Source organism: Garra rufa, chromosome 11 (genome assembly GCF_049309525.1).
Source record: "Garra rufa chromosome 11, GarRuf1.0, whole genome shotgun sequence".
In the NCBI taxonomy this organism is placed as follows: domain Eukaryota; kingdom Metazoa; phylum Chordata; class Actinopteri; order Cypriniformes; family Cyprinidae; genus Garra; species Garra rufa.
The window spans coordinates 19,090,226-19,111,690 of record NC_133371.1 but is presented as its reverse complement, the minus strand read 5'-3'; the positions used below and the strand labels follow the sequence as shown (position 1 = coordinate 19,111,690).

At 39.6% G+C, this 21,465-nt stretch overlaps 1 protein-coding gene across 1 annotated transcript in view; it reads left to right on the top strand.

Moving 5' to 3' along the window:
- Positions 1-663: 663 nt before the first annotated feature.
- LOC141345254 (differentially expressed in FDCP 8 homolog) overlaps positions 664-21,465 on the top strand; it is a 44,359-nt gene continuing 23,557 nt past the window's right edge. Inside the window, exons 1-3 of the mRNA XM_073850137.1 lie at positions 664-777; positions 1,551-1,589; positions 3,892-3,989. Of these exons, the coding sequence (XP_073706238.1) occupies positions 672-777; positions 1,551-1,589; positions 3,892-3,989 (243 nt within the window). The 5' untranslated portion in view covers positions 664-671. The remainder of the gene's footprint in view (positions 778-1,550; positions 1,590-3,891; positions 3,990-21,465) is intronic.

Here is a 21,465-nt window from a genome sequence, read left to right as displayed (position 1 = left end):
TCATTATTTTGATTTTTTTGCACCCTCACATTCCTGATTTTCAAATAGATGTATCTCGGCCAAATATAAGCTTTCATATGATGTATACATCTCAGTTTTGTAAAAGTTAACCTTATGACTGGTTTTGTGGTCCAGGGTCACATATTTCAGAGGAAGCCGGCGCCACGGTCCTGACCGCATTAGTGTCTTTACTGGGTGTTTTTAGGGAATACTTGCATTTATTCACGTGCGATTGGATTAGCTATTCATGTAGTGGACTGTCATGATTTTAGGTTTATTTTCTTGTTATTCACTTTCAATCCATGTTTTCGTATCTCTTACTGTAGTAAATATGCAGGTGGGAAACAAAATATTCTGTTGCAATGAATTAAGAAGTCGTCCATAACTTATAAATTTGTTCCCTGATATTAAAAAATTGATAAATTAATAAATCGTAGGAACTAATTAAGTTGTCCAAGGAATGAATTACAGTATCTCACAAAAGTGAGTACACCCCTCACATTTCAGCAACCATTTTAGTATATATTCTCAAGGGACAATACTTAAGAAATGAAACTTGGATATATTTTTGAAATGATGACAGAATTTAAATTTTTGGTTGAACTATCTTTTTAGTTGTGTTATTTTACAAATTTATCATGTTTCTCTTTTCTACAGATGTGACCAGTGTCATGGAATACAATGAAAGACTTGCTCGTTTTCGTCAGGGTCATGTCAATCCCTTTGACAGGAGAGAGATCGACAGCAGCACTGAGGGGAAGGATCCTCCAAAACATGGTGTGCCAATTTTTATTAAACATATAAATATGTACTACTCCTCTCCTGAAGGCCAATATATATGTTTTTTTACAGGTAACGATATGTCTTGTGAATGAGAGAATTTGTCTGTCACATGATGTAAATTGAAATTGAAATATGCATGGTTCCAATTCAAATATTCAGTGATTTCAGTGATAGCCTTTCTTTGTCATTATTGTTAAAGCTGTTGTGTGGATTCAAATTCTCACAGAATTAAAATTATTGTATAGTTGTAGTTATTGTCCTTGCCATGAATACAAAAGAACCAGAATAACACAAGTGACTCTGTACCCTCCTAAGATATTTTTTAAAGAACTGTTCACTTAAAAGTTCGTTTGGGAACCTAAATGGTTCTTCTAAGGCATCACTGTAAAAATACCCTAATGGAACCTTTACTTCTAAGAGTGAACTGTCAGTATGCAAGCACCAAGTACACCTGCTATATAGCAAACAAGGTTCTACATAGCAAAGTCATTGGAAACAACCACCTATCAACATTTTGGCAGCATGTTTTGCATGGTTAAGCACCACTCTTATTTTATTCAGAAAAAGTAAAAGAATGACAAAATGCATGTCTATACCTTTAAGAAAATTAGGTATACATGGATGTGAGACTGTTATAGAGAACTGGAACTAGATAACAGAAGTGGTGACTGTTGTATCAGTTCCTGGACTGAACAGTAAATGTGCACATTTACAACAAGACATAAAGACTCAGTCTCAGTTGGCACATTTGACATTCTCTGTAACAGGTGTATGTGACAACATGCTGTTCTCTGACGTCTACGCAGGTTAGTCCAAGACTTATGTATAACTAATATAACTTTTAAAAAAAATGACAAAATGTACTTTATTTATTTAAAAGAAATGTGTCCCTAGCTTAGATTTGTTTGCAGTGTTTTATATGTTCCCGCTTTACTGATGTTTCTGCAGTCTTTGACTCTATGAGAGCAATTTCATGTGAGAAATTTGAAAGCTTTTATTTTTATTACTAAAAGCGCCTCCTGGTGTAATTAACTTTTTTGTTTATTTCTTAGTTTATGTTCACTTTCTGTTCATTTATTGCTGACTTTTTGGAGGAATACAACATTACACACTGTATGCACTTGACATACTTATGCTACATTGTATACTTTTGCATATAATGGTAAAAGGTCTGTTTTATACATACAGTGAGGTAAAAAATGATTTGCTGATTTTGTATGTTTGCCCACTGACAAAGAAATACTACAAAAAAATCCTGGAAAACACATTTCATAATATAAATTGATATAAATAAACATGACTTAGTACTTGGTGGCAAAACCCTTGTTGGCAATCACAGAGGTCAGACGTTTCTTGTAGTTGGCCACCAGGTTTGCACACACCTAAGGAGGGATTTTGTCCCACTACTCTTTGCAGATCCTCTCCAAGTCATTAAGGTTTTGAGGATGACCTTTGGCAACTCGGCCCTTCAGCTCCCTCCACAGATTTTCTTTAGGATTAAGGTCTGGAGACTGGCTAGGCCATTCCAAGACTTTATTGCGCTTCTTCTTGAGCACTCCTTTTTTGCCTTGGCCATGTGTTTTGGGTCATTGTCGTGCTGGAATACCCATCCATGACTTAATTTCAATGCCCTGGCCCTGACAGTACATGGCCCTGTCCATCGTCCCTTTGATGCAGTGCAGTTGTCCTGTCCCCTTAGCAGAAAAACACCCCCAAAGCATAATGTATCCACCTCAATGTTTGACAGTGGGGGTGGTGTTTCTGGGATCATTGTGGCAGCATTCCTCCTCCTCCAAACACAGCGAGTTGAGTTGATGCCAAAGAGCTTAATTTTGGACTCATCTGACCACAACACTTTCACCTAGTTCTCCTCTGAATCATTCAAATGTTCACTGCCAAATTTCAAATGGGCCTGTACATGTGCTTTCTTAAGCAGGGGGACCTTGCGGGCGCTGCAGGATTTTAGTCCTTTATGGTATAGCGTGTTACCAATTGTTTTGTTGGTCCCAGCTGAATTGAGATCATTGACAAGATGCTCCCATGTAGTTCTGGGCTGATTCCTCACCGTTCTCATGACCATTAGAACTTCACAAGGTGAGATCTTGCATGGAGCCCCAGACCGAGGTAGATTGACAGTTATTTTGTGTTTCTTCCATGTGTGAATAATTGCACCAACTGTTGTCACCTTCTCACTAAACTGCTTGGCGATTGTCTTGTAGCCCATTCCAGCCTTGTGTAGGTCTACAATATTGTCCCTGCATCCTTGGACAGCTCTTTGGTCTTGGCCATGGTAGAGAGTTTGGAATCTGATTGATTGGTTCTGTGGACAGGAGTCTTTTATAAAGGTAACAAGCTGAGATTAAGCTCCCTTTAAGAGAGTGCTCCTAATCTGAGCTATATAAAAGACACCTGGGAGCCAAAAATCTTACTGATTGATAGGGGATCAAATACTTATTTCACTCATTAAAATGCAAAATAATTAATAACTTTTTTTAAATGTGTTTTTCTGGATTTGTTTGTTGTTATTTTGTCTCTCACTGTTAAAATAAACCTACCATTAAAATAGACTGAAGGGATCAAATACGTTCTTCCCTTACTGTACACAATACAGTTCTTATACAGCTTACTATGAAATTTGTGCATACTAAATAATGACTTACAAATCTAGTCTCTATGTCAAACAAATATAACTTTTTTCTGCATTCTCACAATATCACTCTTTAACAGACTGCATTACGTTCTTGTTTGGCTTGTGTAATATTTTTGCTTTGTAAATTTCGCTGCTGTATCCTCATAACACAATGTCTGTATATTTAGCATAAACATCAAACATGTTAAAATGAAATTTTATTTTATTATTAAATTCTATTCATTAAATTTTATTTTAAATTTATGACTTTTTACAGTTAGTTGATTATTACCGAGTTGTACAACTCAAAAACACTTAACCACTGTTTGCACATTCCTTTTGTTAATGATTGCACGCCGTGGCACACAGATTTTATGCTGATGTTCAGTTGATTTTCATGTAGGTGTTCAGTGAAAAATAAGAGTTCTTGCTCAAGGAAAGATCAGTGTGTGATCTGAATCAATATCATGTGTCCACAGAGGTGAGGTCGGAGATCTTTTCCTCAGAATCCAAAACTCAAAGTTCAGACCGAGCAATGGATCTGGGTTTGGCTGAAGATCATTTCTCTCGACCCGTGGTAAGCACTTAATCTGCAGTTGTTCTGTATTAAAAAACAAAGAGTGCTTAAGTAGTGCTCAACTGATATGACTAAGCTAGCATAGCTGCTAACACAGTTTACTGTTACTGTTACAAAATACAGAGAATACAGAAAATAACTTTCTTGCAGTACTAAATGTACTGTGATATTGATCTGCAAGCAGGATCGGAACCAGAGAACTCATATGTATTGTGCACACAGTTTTATTAACCTAAATCATGTTTATTAGTCTAAACAAAGACTCATGCATACATACTGTACATACATAGGAGAAGGGGAGTAGAATTGAATGAATGCAACAATTAGAACCTAGAGAATGAAGCTATAGAAAGGACTTAATTAACCACCTGAGCAGAAACCATTAGCACCATTTCATAAACGTCCAATACCTGCATTGCCTTGGCAGTTGAATGAGTGCAGGCGAAGAGAGCCGAGGAGGGTCATAGAGTAGAGAGGTCATCTAGCAAGGTCACACCTTCTGAGTTTGGCTTAAAGGGGTCATATGACGTTGCAAATCTTCCCACACAGGGATGTAGATTTGTGGGGGCATGTTTGAATGAGGCATTTTAGAAATAATAATAATAATAAATCACATTTTATATACCGCTTTTCTAAGCACTCAAAGTACTTTACATTGTGCGGGTTATCTCCTCATCCACCACCAGTGTGCAGCATCCACATGGATGATCCAACGGCAGCCATAGCGCGCCAGAATGCTCACCACACACCAGCTTATTGGTGGAGAGGAGACAGAGGGATGAAGCGAATCAGTATATACGGGGATTGTTAGGAGGCCATGATGGTCAGAGGCTAATGGACAAATTTGTCCAGGATGCCGAGGGTCACATCTACTCTTTTTGAAAGACATCTTGGAATTCTTTTTATATTTTCATAACAGTCAATATAAGCTAAACAAGCCTGCACTGACCAAGAGAATTAAAAGGAAGTAACTACATATTTAGGTGGTGTAATATTATAATTAAAAGCTGTTAATCAATATATTAAGATAACTTATGTTATTTAAATTACTAAAATAGCCTATAGACAATAATGCGCAATAATAATTTACCACACTGCACAGGATGATGCAATGACAAATTCGGTCGCACAGCTTCACCTAAATAATTATTAATTTGTTTTATTTATAATTTGAATAAGAGAACAACACCAATAAATTTTGGGTTATAAAAAAATATTACATCATAGATGGGATTTTTTTTTCAGGAAACGAGCAGACTAAAATAAATAGCAATACAGTAGCGAACAATAAACAATTGAAACAGCAAAACAAAAATTAAATACTCAATCCGAAGTTTGCACAATATGAGTAACTTTAGGCTAAAACATCTAAATATGAGATCAGCTGTCAGAGGAGACGTCAGATGCTGAGCCAACACAGGACGCATAACTTACCATCAGACTCTTCATCACTCATGCCATTTAGTGCTTCTAATACCTCTTCGGCATCCATAAATCGCCTTCTTTTGCTCCTTTTGACTTTATTTATGCAGTGTCACCAGCATAAATCAGAAAAAGAACACACGTATCTTACGTTCATCTGTTTACTGAAGCACTGCACAACAAAACATTCATATCCTTCACTAACATGCATGCATAACAATCCCTTACACAACACTTCTTAAGGGGCACTTCTTAAACAACAGGATTTATAATTGAACACAACATCTCCTGCTAACTTAACAATAACACCTGTACTTCAGTGAGAAATGTACAGTAATATAAGCATCAATAAAAGACCTAGTAGTTCAGGGATTACTATATCTTAGTTTATTTTCTCTTTTATACTTCACCAATTTACTGAACAATGTCTTATTTATCAAGCATATACAACAAGTACATGTATGTGAATACTAGAACAGTTTGACTTAATCTAAAACATATCTTGGTTCAATCTTATTATCAAGGTTTACGTTACATAGTCCTTCAGCCACATTGGCTTCTTTCTGACATGCTGTCCTTCTATTGGTCTATCAACCCTTTTTGTTGTTGAGGCGAAACTTGGTTGTTCCCCTGACTTGAGATTTGTATGCAATGGTGCCAGATGAGTCACATCTCATGTCAGTCCGTCATTCAGTTCGTAGCTGTACGTTCCTCTTCTGATAATCTGCATAGGGTCACTGAATTTTGAGGTTCATTTCATAACATTTGCAGGGTTTTTTTATTTTTGCTTTCCATTTTGTATCCAGGTACACTTTCATTTTTAGCGGTTTCTTCTTTACTTGTTCTCAGTTCCCTTGTAGAAGAAGTTATGTCACATGGCATGAGGATTGACAACTTTGTTCTCATCTTTCTTCCGAACAAAAGCTCAAAAGGAGACGTTCCTGTAGTGGTGTGAGGGGTAGCTCTGTACGTTTGCAAGAAATCTCTTTTGTAATGGAAGAGACCCTTAATGAAAGACAGTAAGGTCTCTGTTATCTTCAGGTAAGGGGACCTAATGGTAGACATTTGCAAGATCAATTGTGAAAAACAGCACTGCACCTCTCAGCCGCAAATACAGTTCTTCAATGTGTGGAATGGGGTAACTGTCCACAACAATTGCCTTGTTCAGTTCCCTGAGATCCACGCACATTCTGATATCTCCTGATTTCTTCTGGGTCACTGCAATAGATGATACCCAGGGTGAAGCATCTACTCTTTCAATAACGTCTTCTGCTAGCAAAAGGTTCAGTTCTGTCGACACAGCATCCCTCACAGAAAACGGTAATAAACGCAATTTATGTTGCATGGGTGCAACATTGCTGTGGAATGTTGCCGCCTCAAACACAGATTCTTTGGCAGTGAGTACTGTGTTTCCCTTTATACACAGATTCAAGGAAGATATTAACACTTGCCACAATATAGAATGTAGCGGGTACTTTGTCCATGCATTGCCTGAGTGTTGATGCATCCCAACACATGAAGGTTACCCTAATGTGACAAGACACAGCATGTTTCAGAGGCAATTCAGAAAAGAAGTGTCTGTATATACGCTCTGGCAATAAAGATACAGAGGGTCCTGTATCCACAATCAGGTCCTGCATTGTAGTACCTGACAATGTGCTCATTTAGACATTACACAAAATTTTGTTTGTTGCTGGAGATGTGCTAGTCATGTACAGGGCAGTCAGTTCAGAGACTTTCTCTTATCTCTTGTTTCCGTGTTGAACATACTTTTGCAAAATGTACCATTTTGCCGCATGAACAATAGCATCTGCGTTCAGACTGTACTCTCATCGGACTCTGTAGCTTTAATTGTGTACACGTATGTGCGCTTGCTTCTTTTTTTTTTCATCACGTGCAGTCTCTGTACTGATAGTTCGGCAAGTTTTTCGAACTCACTAGCATTGGCCATTGCATTTTCAAGCTGATTTGCGATTTGTAAAGCTTTTTTTTTGTATAGTTAAATCTGCTTCAAGCAATAAACGTTTTTGAATTTGGCTGCTATGCACTTTCTAAACAATTTGATTTCGCAGTATTTACTTCTTCTTTGTCACTAAATGCACATAAAGAAACCATATCATGGAAAGCAGCCACATTTTGCTAAATGTTTTAATCATGCCGTTGCTCCCTTTGGCGAAATTTGTGTCCTTCCACAATAGTATTAACTTTCGGGGCAGAGTTATATGTCGTACCCACATTTGGAAGGGTATAAAGGCTTTGCTGGGCTTCTGTTCCAAGACAGTGAAGCAGTCTAGTAGTACGCTTTCTAGTAGCAGGCCTGTTAGTCTCGCATAGCCAGACCTTCAGACTGACGGCTGAAGGTCTGGAATCCATGGCAGCTTTCATTGGCCAAGGCCACCCATAAGGCCATTTGACCAACATGTCAAACAACCAATCACAGTTCGCTTCGTTCAGCGTCACATTTTGGGGTGTGGAAATGTCCCCACAACAACAGACTGGTGTGCAACAAGTCAGTCATTGAAATAACCAGCATCCAAAGTTAAAGAATAAGAGGGAGAACAAGCTAGAGAAGGTCTCTAGACAAACAAAACAAATCTTACAAGAGGTATACAGTTTTTTGTATACATAGTCAAAAGTCCAAGCGGCAACTATAGTTGATGGTGGGCAAATGACTTGTAAGTACACATATATGGGGAAACATATACTGTTGCTAGCATCATGCTACTCATGTTACTTTCATGTTAAAAACACGGTAGCATCATGCTAGCAACATGCTAATCATTCTAACAGCTCGTTTAAAGGTCCCATATTGTCAAAACTGAAATTTCCTGGCTTTTTTCATAACTGAGGTCTAGGGACTATGGTAACTACCATATAAGTTTCAAAACAGTCAATCCACAGTAAAATGCACACAGCCTGCATAAAGTAGCTTTGCCTTTTCATGAGCCGGAGTGACTTCCGTAAAAATGTGATGTCCGAATTACTCAGTCACCGCCTTCAGTCACCACCCTGAGCACCAACCACAATCCCACCCTCCTTTTGCCAAACCCCTAGACAACATTGCGTCCATGCCATTGCTGAGCAACAACAACACAGAAACAAGTCGAGAAAACGCTGTTTAATTAATGGAAACTACATCATTGCACAGGCTTCTGAACAACATTAATATAATTGACCAGTGGCAAGTCAACTTTAGTTTCTTTCACACAGCAATTCCAGAAAATACACTGATAATGTGTCCCATGATTTGTTCCGCAACTGTTTGATTTGGTTCATTCATACAGTGATTTTCCGGAATCTGTGCCTGCTTTACACACAACTCTTAAAGATCCCGTAAAGACGTGACGTTTGGATGTGATGTGTAATGCAACGCGTACATTGCTCTAAACTAAACTGGCAAATGATCTGCGATTCAGCATGGATTGTAAGGAACTGATTACCCGGATTACCAGTTTGTTCCAGTTTGCACATATTTTTTCGCCGTGAAAAGTTGCACGATAATGTGCATCATCACTACAACACAGCCTTCATGGCATTGGTACTGGCTTTTGTTTACACAGCACTCGTTCTGGGACTGCAACCCCTTACTAGGTCCCCAACCCGGGATCTTTCTCGGAATCAATCTTGGGATGTGTTTGCCTTCACACAGAACTTACTGTGTTACAATTATTAATAAATTACAATTATTGAACACCGATTTTCTTTTTTTTCCCCCATGTATTTTGCTTTTCTTTTTTTTTCACCATTGCATAAATTAAATAGCCAAAATTTACTTTTTACAGTTTTGTCTTGCTTTTCAAAAAAATTAAATATTTGCTTAACACTGAACATGTTTAACATTCTAGTAGACATAACCTTCCAGCAAAGCATAATTTAACTTAAAATTAATAAAATAGATAAAAAGAAAGATAAGAAGAAAAAAATATATAGATAAGAAGTAAAATAATATTCTTTGGCCATGTTTAGGACCCCCTTCTCGAAGCAGGCATGTGTTTTTTAATGTACAAATAAATGCAGCCTTGCTGTGCAAAGAATAATGTTATAATAAATGTATTAATAGAGCTGTTGTTGTTCTGTCTTAGATACGTGTTTCTTCTACGCAAAACTGACAGATAGCTAACAGTCAAGTCAGGAAAGGGGCAGATGCAAGAGTAAAGTTGAAATAGTCTTCCGTTCTCATTATTTTCTTTTTTGTAAAAGTGTGTGTATATATATATATATATATACAAAGGAAACAGAGTAAAGAAACATCTTGGACAATCGCATGGAGAGAATCTGGAACACTGCGATTACTTTCTGGTTAATCTTTAACCTAAGGGTCACATGGTCTAAATTGACCACTAAGGAAATAGCTCACAATTATCAATGTTCTTTGTTGTTATACTAAACTGCCACAAGATGGTAATAAAAAATAAACAAATGTGTGGCATAACAGTTTTTATGATTATTATCAGAAAACAACAGGGCAATCAGAAGGCTCATGAATATTAATTAGACGGGCCAAAATCGACCTGTTCTTGACAGAGCTGCTAAGAAAGGAGCTGTAAAAATATATTGAGATGGCACTTATAACTAGGGTTGGGAATCGAAAATCGATTGCGATTCTGGAATCGGATACTGGTTATAAAATTTAAATTTCGATTCCTCGTATCGATTCCTGGGTGCATTTTTTCATCTGCCAATCTGCCAGGACCTTATGTGGTAATGTAAACATCAGTCTACAAGATGGATTGCAGGAAGCGTTCAAAAGTGTGGCTACACTTTGTAAAAACCGCCACACTTTGTAAAAACTGAAGACAAAGCTAAGTGTAATTATTGTAACAAACTAATATGTTGCAAGCAAGGTGTCACGGGCGACATGTCTAAACATCTGTGGTTGGTTCACCACATCTAAATAAAAGAATGCACTGTTTGATTCATTGTGCATCCCGAGTGCCAAATGCTGAGTGCCCTTCATTAGCCGGCACATGAGCCGACAACGCCGCAAAATGTTGCGTGTGAGACACCATTCTCCCTGGCTTCAAAAGGAAAGCTCACACAAGAAAAAATTGAGTCTCACAGGTCGATCACAGCATTCATAGTTAATGCATGATGCTAACACATTTAGGGTTACTATTAGTGCCTAGTGCCGAGTTTTGTCATGGCAACCATCACTCACATTTTTTTTTTTATAAAATGTGCATATATATTTATTTATTTTCATTTAACTTTTTGATACACTATGCCCTGTTGGGGCAAATTAATGGCTGCACTTTGTTCTGCACTATGTTTTACAACTTTAAGACAAATGGATTTGTTGTCTGTTGTGTTTTCATATTCAAGTGATTATAAGCTAGATGCACCTTTTTTAAATTTGCATTTACATAATAAATTTGTTTATGAAGACTGGTCTTCCCTGCTGAAAAAAAAACAAAAAAAAAAAAAAAAACAGTTAAAACCAGCTGGTCTTAGCTGGTCATAGCTGGTCAGCAGGCTGGTTTTAGAGGGGTTTTCTACCTTTTCTTAGCTGGTCAGACAGGGAGACCAGCTGGAACAACTAGCTAAAACCAGACAGGCTGGGAGATCAGCTAAAACCAGCTACTTCCAGCTTTAACCAGCTAAGATCAGCCAACCAGATTGGGCTGGTTTTAGCTGGTCATCCAGCTTGGTCTTAGCTGTTCAGCAGGCTGGTTTTAGAGGGGTTTTGGACACTTTCTTAGCTGGTCAGGCTGGGAGACCAGCTAAATCCAGCTAAGACCAGCCAGCCATCTTAGGCTGGTTTTAGCTGGTCATCCAGCCTGGTGTTGCAGGCTGGTCATAGCTGGTCAGCAGGCTTGTTTTAGAGGGGTTTTGCCCCCTTCCTTAGCTGGTCTGGTTGGAAAACCAGCTGGAACAACCAGCTAAAACCAGCCTGGCCAGCCTAGCCAGACTGGGAGACCAGCTAAAATCACTTACTTCCAGCTTAAACCAGCTAAGACCAGCCAACAAGCTTAGGCTGTTTTTAGCAGTTTTTTTTTTTTTTTTTTCAGCAGGATGTTGAAAATTTCGAGTTTGATGCCAAATGTTTTCTTCCTATTCAAATTTGACATTGAAGAGGTGCATTCAACATATTTTCCCACTGGCAACTAGAGTTGCCACACATTAAAATACAATTCTCAAAACAAAAACCTGGGGAAAATAAATGTAGAACATGTTCACATAGGACGCTATTAACACGACTATATTCATGGAACCATTTAGAAACAAATTGGGCACAAATGGGTTAATAGCGGATCGGCACATAGAAAAAAGAAGAGAAATCTGTTTTTATACTATTAGTGGATAGTGTAATGATGTAACAGTCATTCAGTAGTACTGTTCTCCTGATCTTGAGTCACTTTTTATTAACTGTAAACCCATTTACTCCCCAAGCAAATTTGCTTCATTCATACTGGTGGTTGTTTAAATTCCACTGCAAACCTATGCTGATGAATTAAAATTATTAAATTAACCCTCATGTGGTGTTCATGTCATTTTTGACTGGAGAAGATTTTCTTTTTCCTGAAAATACTAGTTAATGTTATCGCATTGAACTGAAACTTAGTGACTTTGTTCACAGAGACTATAACAACTTGTCCACATTTTTTATTTTAATTTTTTTACTTTTTTTGTGTTGTTTTTTTTCACCTTGTTACACCTATGGTGTTCCCGGTCAAAAATGACAGGCCTACACAAAATAGCTTATAAATCCCTCGTTATGCTATATTATCCCCAAAAATTGGATTCAATCTTTTTATCAACTTGTTTTCTTTCAATTAGGACTGGTTTTGTATTCAATTTTCAAACAGTTTAATTGTAGGAGTCATTTATCCGAGCTTATGCACCTCAGTTTTTGAGTGAAATAAGCATTATTTGTTAATAATTTTGGCAATATTGAGAAAAATATGAAAATAAATTGCACTGTTGATCACACTAGTCTACTTTAATGTTTAACCAGGAAATTTCTTTTGAAATGCTTTTATTTTGTACAAAATGACACAGAGTCACACTTGTGGTGTTCCCGGTCAAAAATGACCAGCCTACACAAAATAGCTGTTGGGTTTACATGTTTTATGGGGACATTCCATAGGCGTAATGGTTTTTATACTGTACAAACCGTACTTTCTATGGCCCTACACCTAAACCTAGCCCTCACAGGAGATTGTGCATACTTTTACTTCATCAAAAAAACTCATTGTGCATGATTTATAAGCCTGTTTCCTCATGGGGACCTGAGAAATGTCCCCACAAGGTCAAAATCTACTGGTATTCCTATCCTTGTGGGGACATTTGGTCCCCGAAACGTGATGAATACCAGGTACACACACACACACACACACACACACACACACAAACTATTTTCTGAAAGAAACATTCTTTTTCACAGTGATAATTTTTTTTAAAAAATGCTTTTGTTAGTCATTTGCATGAGTTTACACAGAGACCTGGTGTTTGTCGTTTTGGTTAGTTCATAATTTGGAAAACTGGAAAAAGTGTTTGATTTGTGTTCTCTATATGACAGCGTTAATGTGTTCTTTCTTGTATGTCACAATGGTTAGATTTGTCAAGGAACAGCACAAGTGTTACTGTGCACCCCTTTTCTCAAAATAAAAGCATTGCAAAATATAAGTGCTGTGTTTTGTGATCTTCTACATTAACTTTTTAATGGCCGGTCATTTTTGAGCATGAACACCACAAGTGTGACACTGTGCCATTTTATACAAAATAAAATCATTTCAGTTAAACATTAAAGTAGACTAGTGTGATCAACAGTGCAGTTTTTTAAAATATTTTTCTCAATATTGCCAAAATTATTAACAAATAATGCTTTTTTCACTCAAAAATAGAGGTGCATAAGCTCGGATAAATGACTCCTACAATTGAACTGTTTGAAAATTAAACATAAAACCAGTCCTTAATGAAAGAAAACAAGTTGATACAAAGATTGAATCCAAGATTGGGTGAAAATGTGGTTAAATGTGGTTAAATGAGTGATTTATAAGCAATTTTTTTTTTATAGGCCTGTCATTTTTGACCGGGAACACCACAAGTGTGACTATGTGCCATTTTTTACAAAATAAAAGTTTTTCAAAACAAACTTCCTGGTGAACCATTAAAGTAGACTAGTGTGATCAACAGAACCAATATTTTTTCATATTTTTTTAATATTTCCAAAATTATTCAAAAATAATTATTTTTTTACTTAAAAAATGAGATGCCTACTCTCAGATAAATGAGGCCCACAATTAATTAGATGCAAATAGAAATATAAAACCAGTCCTAATTGACAGAAAACAAGTTGACAAAAAGATTGAATCCAAGATTGGGTGAAAATGTGGTGAAATGAGTGATTTATAAGCTATTTTTTATAGGCCTGTCATTTTTGACCGGGAACACCATAGGTGTAATAGGATTTTGAACACCACATGAGGGTTAAAACAATTTATTCACAATAAGATCATACATTTATGAAAAAAAAAAAAAAAACACTTTAAAGGGGTCATAAAATAAATTTGTAAATAATTTTGTGTTCTGAGATGTACTTATAGCCAAAATTCCCTTGATCTTTTAATGTATTAGTACTATAAAATTAAAACATACATACAAATATACATTGTACTATAAAAAAAAAAAACATCCTGTAAGTTTCAGAACGTAAAACTTTGTTGTTAGTCTAAAAACAGCTTATATTAAAAGCAGTCAGTGTTCTGGAGTTATTAATGTGGTTCGGGTTGAATTAATCACTGTGGTACGTCTGGTCAAAACGCAACGAAGATGCTTCTTGGTTCACAGAAGATTTATTTGCAGTAGCATATGCAAATATGTGGGTGTCTGTGGTTCTACAAACAGAAAAGAATAATATATCAGTATATCAGCATTATAATAACATTAAATACAATAAACACTAGCAAACATTAACAATATTAATAATCAGAAAGACATTAAACATATTCAGAAGTAATATTCTTCACTTTAAACACCTTATCCACAAGTTATTCAACTTTGGTCAGGCCGGGGCTCGAACCCGCGGCCGGTTGTACTACTGACGTCGCCCTAATTAGGGCTGTCGCAGTTAAGGAATTTCCATTGCGGTAATTTGGAGTGGCTCAGTAGCGCGGTATGCGGTATTACCGCCATATATATATATATATATATATATATATTGTGGCCGGGCGGAGAACAGCACGACAGGACAAAGACTGTGTTGAGCCCCGGAGGGTGAGTTTATTAAACAAAATGGTGAAAATTATACGGGTGAGTAGGCAGTCGGCGTCGTGGGTGCTCGGTGCAGGTGCTCTTCTCTTCCAGGGGTGCTTCTCGTGATTGTAGCCGGTGAGGGATGAGTGCAGGAAGTGCGGTCGTCCCAGTGGGAAAGGATCCAAGCAGCGGGAAGCCAATCGTCACGGCGAATCTGCGAGGTAAGCAACAGAGAAAGCATGTAAGTGCCGAGCTTCAGTGGAGATCGTTCTCACTTGTCTGTCCTGAGCAGTCTGCTTAAAAAGGGAGGTTTCCGGTGACGATTGGCTCTGTGCTGATGGATCCCAGGTGCCGGTCGTGTGTTGCCAGGGCGACGCTGATTGTAGCTCGGGACTCCCGCCACAATATATATATATATATATATATATATATATATATATATATAAAATTGTGTGTAGGCTGTTACAATGTAAGGTCATATTCAGAAATCAATAAACCGAAACCAAATCGCGTTTATACATGAAGTGAAGTAAACAGTACTTACATAGAAACCTAGCCTGAAAGAAATTAAAATTTTTAAGAAAATTGTCAGACATACTTAGGGGCTTTGCATCTGAAATCTTCGTGTATATAACAGTTAGCGCACACCCTCGAGTCTGACTGGACAAGAGAATTTCTGTCAGTATTTCACCTGCGTGTTCTAGGCGAGCTGTCAGTCACTGCAGTTTCCTTGTTACGCCACAAGATGGAGGCAAGAGACTATCTTTGAGTAAGTCTTTAAACCGTTCATTCAACTACACGTTCAAAAACGCTTATTTATTCAAAGAGAGACGTAATGAAACACGATGTTGAAATCATTTTAACTTTAATCGCCACTTTTAAAGGCTCAGCTGACCAGCAGAGCATCGAAGACAGAGATTTCATTTTCCTTGGACATGACAAGCTAGTTTCACATACATACCTGACTCGATCTGAAAGACAGACGCAGGTAATCGCACAAGCTCAGTCGATCTCTCTCATTCGTTGTTTGTTTAGGCTTGTTAAGTGCATATCTACTGAGCCTCATAATAAACACATTATGTTATCATTACTAACTTATTACTAATTTAATATTCAGCACACAGGCATTAAGTGAGAAGGGCAAATCCTTAGGAAAAAAGAAAACAGGAAAATATCATGGTTGCTGCGGTTGTTGCATTCCTCTGCGGTTATGCACGTCAATACCGCGGTATTGCGATATTGCGGTTGTCGCGACAGCCCTAGCCCTAATAGCTCGTGCATAACCGAATGACTAAGCATTTCTTAGCGTATTCAACAATCCTGTCAAATCTTCTAAATACCATGTAAATACACTTAATAAGGCACAAATATACTTCTGCTTAATGTAAACAATAAGAAAGAACCATATAAAAAAATTATAATCATCCAAGACGATCGTATATACACATGGATTGATTAGTCATACAGGCCGTATTAGTTAAATAACTCAACGAAACATAATTATGGTAATAACACATAAACAACATGCTAAATATGATCAATGAACATAGAAACTTACTTTTAGATGCACGCACACGATTAAATAACACCAAACTTTAGGAAATGAGGAAACTCTCGTGAACTCCACACTCTACCGATTCGTAGCAACAACTAACACTGCTTATGATGCACTTTCAGCACATTTTGTATACTCTGTATTTCCTCAAGGGGGCAGTAACAGTCCATAGTCATTGAATAGTCCAGCACTCAGCAAGAAAACTGTAGCAGTATAACTCTATTATCTAAAGTGTTAGAATACAGAGCCCTTTGCAACAGCCGCCCCAAATTTGCACAGTCAAAGGGCGTGCTACGGGTCTGACATATGTTCTGTCCTTAATTCTAACCTCAGCAGTTCTGATTCGTCCGTCAGCCCCAGGGAAGACCTGAGTGATCTTTCCTACTGGCCAGAGAGCTCTAGGTAACTGTGTGTCCACAATCATAACGATCATGTCTGGATGCACTTGGTCCTTATCCTTCTGCAATTTACCACGAGTTTGTAGGTTGGGCAGGTAGTATTTTGTAAAGTGTGTCCAGAACTGATCGGCAAGCACTTGAGAATGCCTCCACCTACGACGGCTTAGGAGCTCTGTTTCATGATAAACTGTCTGTGGGAGTGACGGATCCAGCCGCCCCATGAGAAGAAGGTTTGGAGTCACTGGGTTGGGGTCGGCAATGTCTGTGGACACGTAACCCAGAGGTTTAGAATTTAGAATTCCTTCTATTTCAATGAGAACGGAAGACTTCCTCTGTCATGCTTTGCCCTTGTAAAGTGGAGTACAGGGCAGACTTGATAGATCTAATCTCCCGTTCCCACACTCCTCCAAAATGGGGACTACTGGGAGGATTGAATCTGAATTGAATTTGCTGTTTGGCAAGCTCTACCTGCAGGGTAGGTCACAATGCTTTAAATGACTCTTGGAGCTCCCTTTCTCCCCCTTTAAAGTTTGTGCCTTGATCTGACAGTAACTCTGAAGGTTTGCCTCGGCGGGATGTGAAGCGTCTTAGAGCAATCAGAAATGAATCAGTATCAAGGCTACTTAAAAGGTCGATGTGGACAGCACGGGTTGTCAAGCATTTAAACAAGATGCCCCAACGTTTCTCACTTCGTCTACCAATTTAAACACTAAAGGGGCCAAAACAGTCCATTCCTGTTGAGAAGAATGGTGGATGGAATATCTGCAGCCTGGCCTGAGGGAGACCTGCCATCTGAGGCACTGTTGGTTTAGCTCGCCACCTTTGGCAGTCAGGGCATGAGTGTTGTTGCCGTTTAACTGCTTCTCTACCACGTAAAATCCAATATTTACGGCGTATCTCTGCAAAGAGCCGTTCTGAGCCAGGGTGATGAAGCTCTTTGTCTATGTCCTGGATGAGAAGTTTGGTTATTTTGTTGGATGGATCTAGAACTATTGGGTGAATAATGTCTGCATCCGGTTGTTGACTGCGGCGCAGTCTCCCACCAACTCGGATGAGTCCCACTGAGTTGTCGTACTCGGGTGCCAAAGTTATTAGCGGGCTAGAGGACGGCACTGGTTTACCTGCGACTAGACAGTCGAAGTCATCTGGAAAGCTGTCAGTTTGAACCTTCCTTAAAATGTCTCTTTCTGCTGATTGATGATCCTCAGCTGAAGGGTCTCCTTCTTTACCTGCCGCCCCGTGGTGAAGTGCTGTTGCTTCGACTAAGGCTTTAAAGCTACCAAACTGTTGTGGGTCAGGCAAGGACTGAACATCAACAACCGTTATGTGACTACAGAAAGTAGACTTCTTAAAATCAGCAGGATTCTCCAATGCACTTATGTCGGGGGTAATGGACCAGTAGCAGGGAGGCTGCCAGAGATATTCTGGTCCTTGTCTCCATGTTTTGTCTGTGGCTAGTTCCTGCAGAGTCTTCCCACGGGTAATGTAGTCAGCTGGGTTATTGGTTGATTCCACATACCGCTAGGTGTGTGCACTTTTAAGTTCCTGTATTTCGGCAATTCTGGTGCCCACGAATCCCTTGTAACGGCAGGACTCCGACTGAAGCCAAGTCAGGACTGTAGTGGAATCAGTCCACAGTACAAAGGAATCAATGTTCAAAGTAAGCTCTTTAGCTCTTTCTCTGACACATCCAACGTAATCCTAATGCAAGTTCTTGAGGATCTGATTCAGTTTGATTAAGCCAAAGCTCACTGCTTTGTGATCTGGCTTCCTTTGGCAGATGACCGATGACATTAGGGAAGTTGCATGTCCATTGCTGGAGTTCAAATCTTCCTTCTGCCAACAGATTCATCAGTGTGTTCACCAGCACTTTAGCCTCATCAGTTGTTGCAACACTCTGTAGACAGTTATCTACATAAAAACACCTTTCAAGGGAGTGGCGAACATTGTCTTCTGGGTTACTGTGATCAATCACGGTCTTCTGTAATGCATATGTTGCACAACACGGACTGCAGGTAGTCCCGAATGGGAGCACTTGCCACTCATAGACTAGTAGGGAGTTCCTCTCTCTTCAGATCACGCCATAAGAATCGAAGAAGGGGATTATTCTCAGGCAGTAATCTTACTTGATGGAACATGCCCTTTATGTCGCTACTAAAGGCTACAGCATGCTCCCGGAAGCGCAGCAATACACCAAGTAAGGAGGGCCCCAGAGCTGGTCCAGGCAGAAGCAGGTCGTTCAGGTTCTTGCCCCTGTATGAGAAAGAGCAATTAAAAACAACTCTGTTTTTACCATTATGGCTCACCATATGGTGGGGAATGAACCATGATTCTTGATCTTCCTCTGTTAGTTTCTGTTCTGGTACTTCAACCACATAACCGGCCTGTTTAAGTCTCTGAATCTCAGCTTGGTAAGCTTCTGACTTTATAGGATCTTTAGCCAGACGAGTTTCGGTGCTGCGTAGATTCTGCATCACAGCTTGCTTTGTAACGTGTAACTTGGGCATGTCCTTAACTCTTAAGAGAGGTGTGGCATAGCGTTGTGTCCCATTGACATAGATTTGAGTTGTCTTTGCCTCTAACAGGTAGATAGCCTCTTGATCTTGTTTGGATCTGGTGGCGAGTTTCTCACTCCTGTAGGGCAATACATCAAGTTGCCAGAGTCTCTCGATGTGTCTGAACAGCTCATTGGAAGGTGAACGGATTGATATGTTGAGACACTGCTGGGTCAAAATTTGATGTTGCACAAGCTTAGCAGGCCCTTGGACTGTCCAGCCTAGTCGTGTCTTCACTGCTGCTGGTCCACCAGGAGGTCCCAGGCGTACAGGCTCAATCGGAGTAACTAAGTAGGGATAGTCGATTAGAAGAAGGGGCTGAACATTGTCAAAGGAAGGGATTGGCAATCCTCTGAGATGTCTGTATTTATGCTGTAAGGTGGTAGCTGGGCAAGTGTGTTCGGCAAGGCCCAAATGGTCTGCAGTAAATGCCTTGTGTATCTTGAAGACTTTATGAGGCTGACAGGCTGGAGAGATGGTGAAGGAAACTGAAGTACCATGAATGATTTTCATGTCCTGCCTAACAGTTCTCAGAGCAACATTTTCTGGTTTGCCATGTAGCTTCAGTTCCTTCGCAGCTGCTTGCAAAAGGATGGTGCGTTCTGAGCCATCGTCTAAGAGTGCAAATGTCTCAAGGGCATGTTCTCCATTTCGCAGAATTACTTTTGTGACTTTTAACAGAACTTGACTGCAGCCTAATGGTCGGTCTAGGTACCGGACCTCGTTGGCATTGCTTACAGGACAAGTGTTCTCACTGACTGGTCTTTAATTCAGCTCATGAAGTGTGTCAAGATGTTTGCCCTTACATACCTTGCAGATTGTCTTTAAACGGCACTGCGCTGCCTGATGAGCTCGGCCACAACGCCAGCACCTCTTGTTGGTTTTCACCCAGTTAGTTTTCTGTTCTTTGGTGAGCTGGCTGAAATTCTGGCACTGATTCAGGTAATGCTGGGTATTTGTGCAGTAGGGGCAAAACATTTTTGGTTTGTCCTGAGGTTTAGCCACACTTGAATTGGGCTCTCCTGAAGATGTGGTATTGGGAGCAGGGTCTGCACTATGAAATTTAGACGCTGTCTTGGTGAACTTTAAGTATTTGTGCCTTTCTCTCTTCTGCTCAGGGCATTCTTTTCTCTCTCCGCCAAGAAACTCAAAACCACTCTCCTGTATTTTCAGCTCATATTCAAGCCAGTCCGCAAAGTGTACAAGAGTGGGAATGTGAACATTCAGGGGGTACACATACCTTTTGAACTCGGCTCGTAAGTCATGGGGCAACTTAGACAACAGCCTTGTTACATGTGAGCCACATTGAAGCTCAACTCTGCCGCTGTCCCCCAGTTGGTCCAGCATGTCTACCAGTGCTCTGTCTTTCAATGCAAACCTCTTGAACCCCTCTGGCATCATGACTACGGATAGTAGGATCATCCATCAAGTCCGCAATTCGCTGCAAGGCTAACTGGTGAGATTGCCTATACTGCTTAGCAAGAGAGGCCATGGTATCTGAGTAAGGCCTACCGGAATTGATGTATTAGTCTGCGATAAGAAGAGCATCCTCAAACTTCAAGTGTTCTAAGAGAATTTGATATTTTAATCTCTCAGTAGCATCCTGGGGTAGAAGATTGTCCAGTGAGACCTTCAGTTGTGCAAATTCCCTTGGGTCTCCCTTAGTGAAATCAGGGATAGTGGGCTTAGGGCCTCTGTAAATTCTTTATTGCTGAGGGTAGTATGGATGCTGCCCAGTATCTCTGTAGTATGGCAGACTCATGCTAGGTGCTGTTTGAGGGTACCTGGGCTGTGGATAGTTACGTATTCTCTGTTGTGGAGATGATGCTATGGAATAACTCGCAGGTTCACAGTACTCTGGGGTTGAACGACATGAGAGAGGTTGGTCTTTAGCCCCTAATTTCTGCAGATACGTGTCTAGGAGGTGGGGGTGGCACATCCACGGCGGGAGGAAGGATGTCATCATCCACTACAGGTGGAGGTGGCAGGGGCCAGTCTCCATAATCAGGTAAAGGGGTTCAACTTGCCTGTGACTGGGCTCTGTCATGTGACAAAGGTACTGATCTTTGGTGGAGTAAAGATGCTGTGTTAATACTCAGTTTCTGCATATCTAGCACGGTAGACTGAAGCTGTTGATTTTCCCGCTTAAGCTCCTGAACAGTTCTCAGAATCTCTGATACATCCTCCTTTGTGACTTAGTGAGATACAGACATGCTCTCATATCTTGGTTCAGTGTATTCTGAGTGGTTTACGAATAACTGGTCTGTCCCGGTGGCAATATCACTCTGATGGCTGATAAGTGAGAGGGGTCATCTCGGCTACCCTTTCAGTGTGAGGCTCCTGTAACTCTC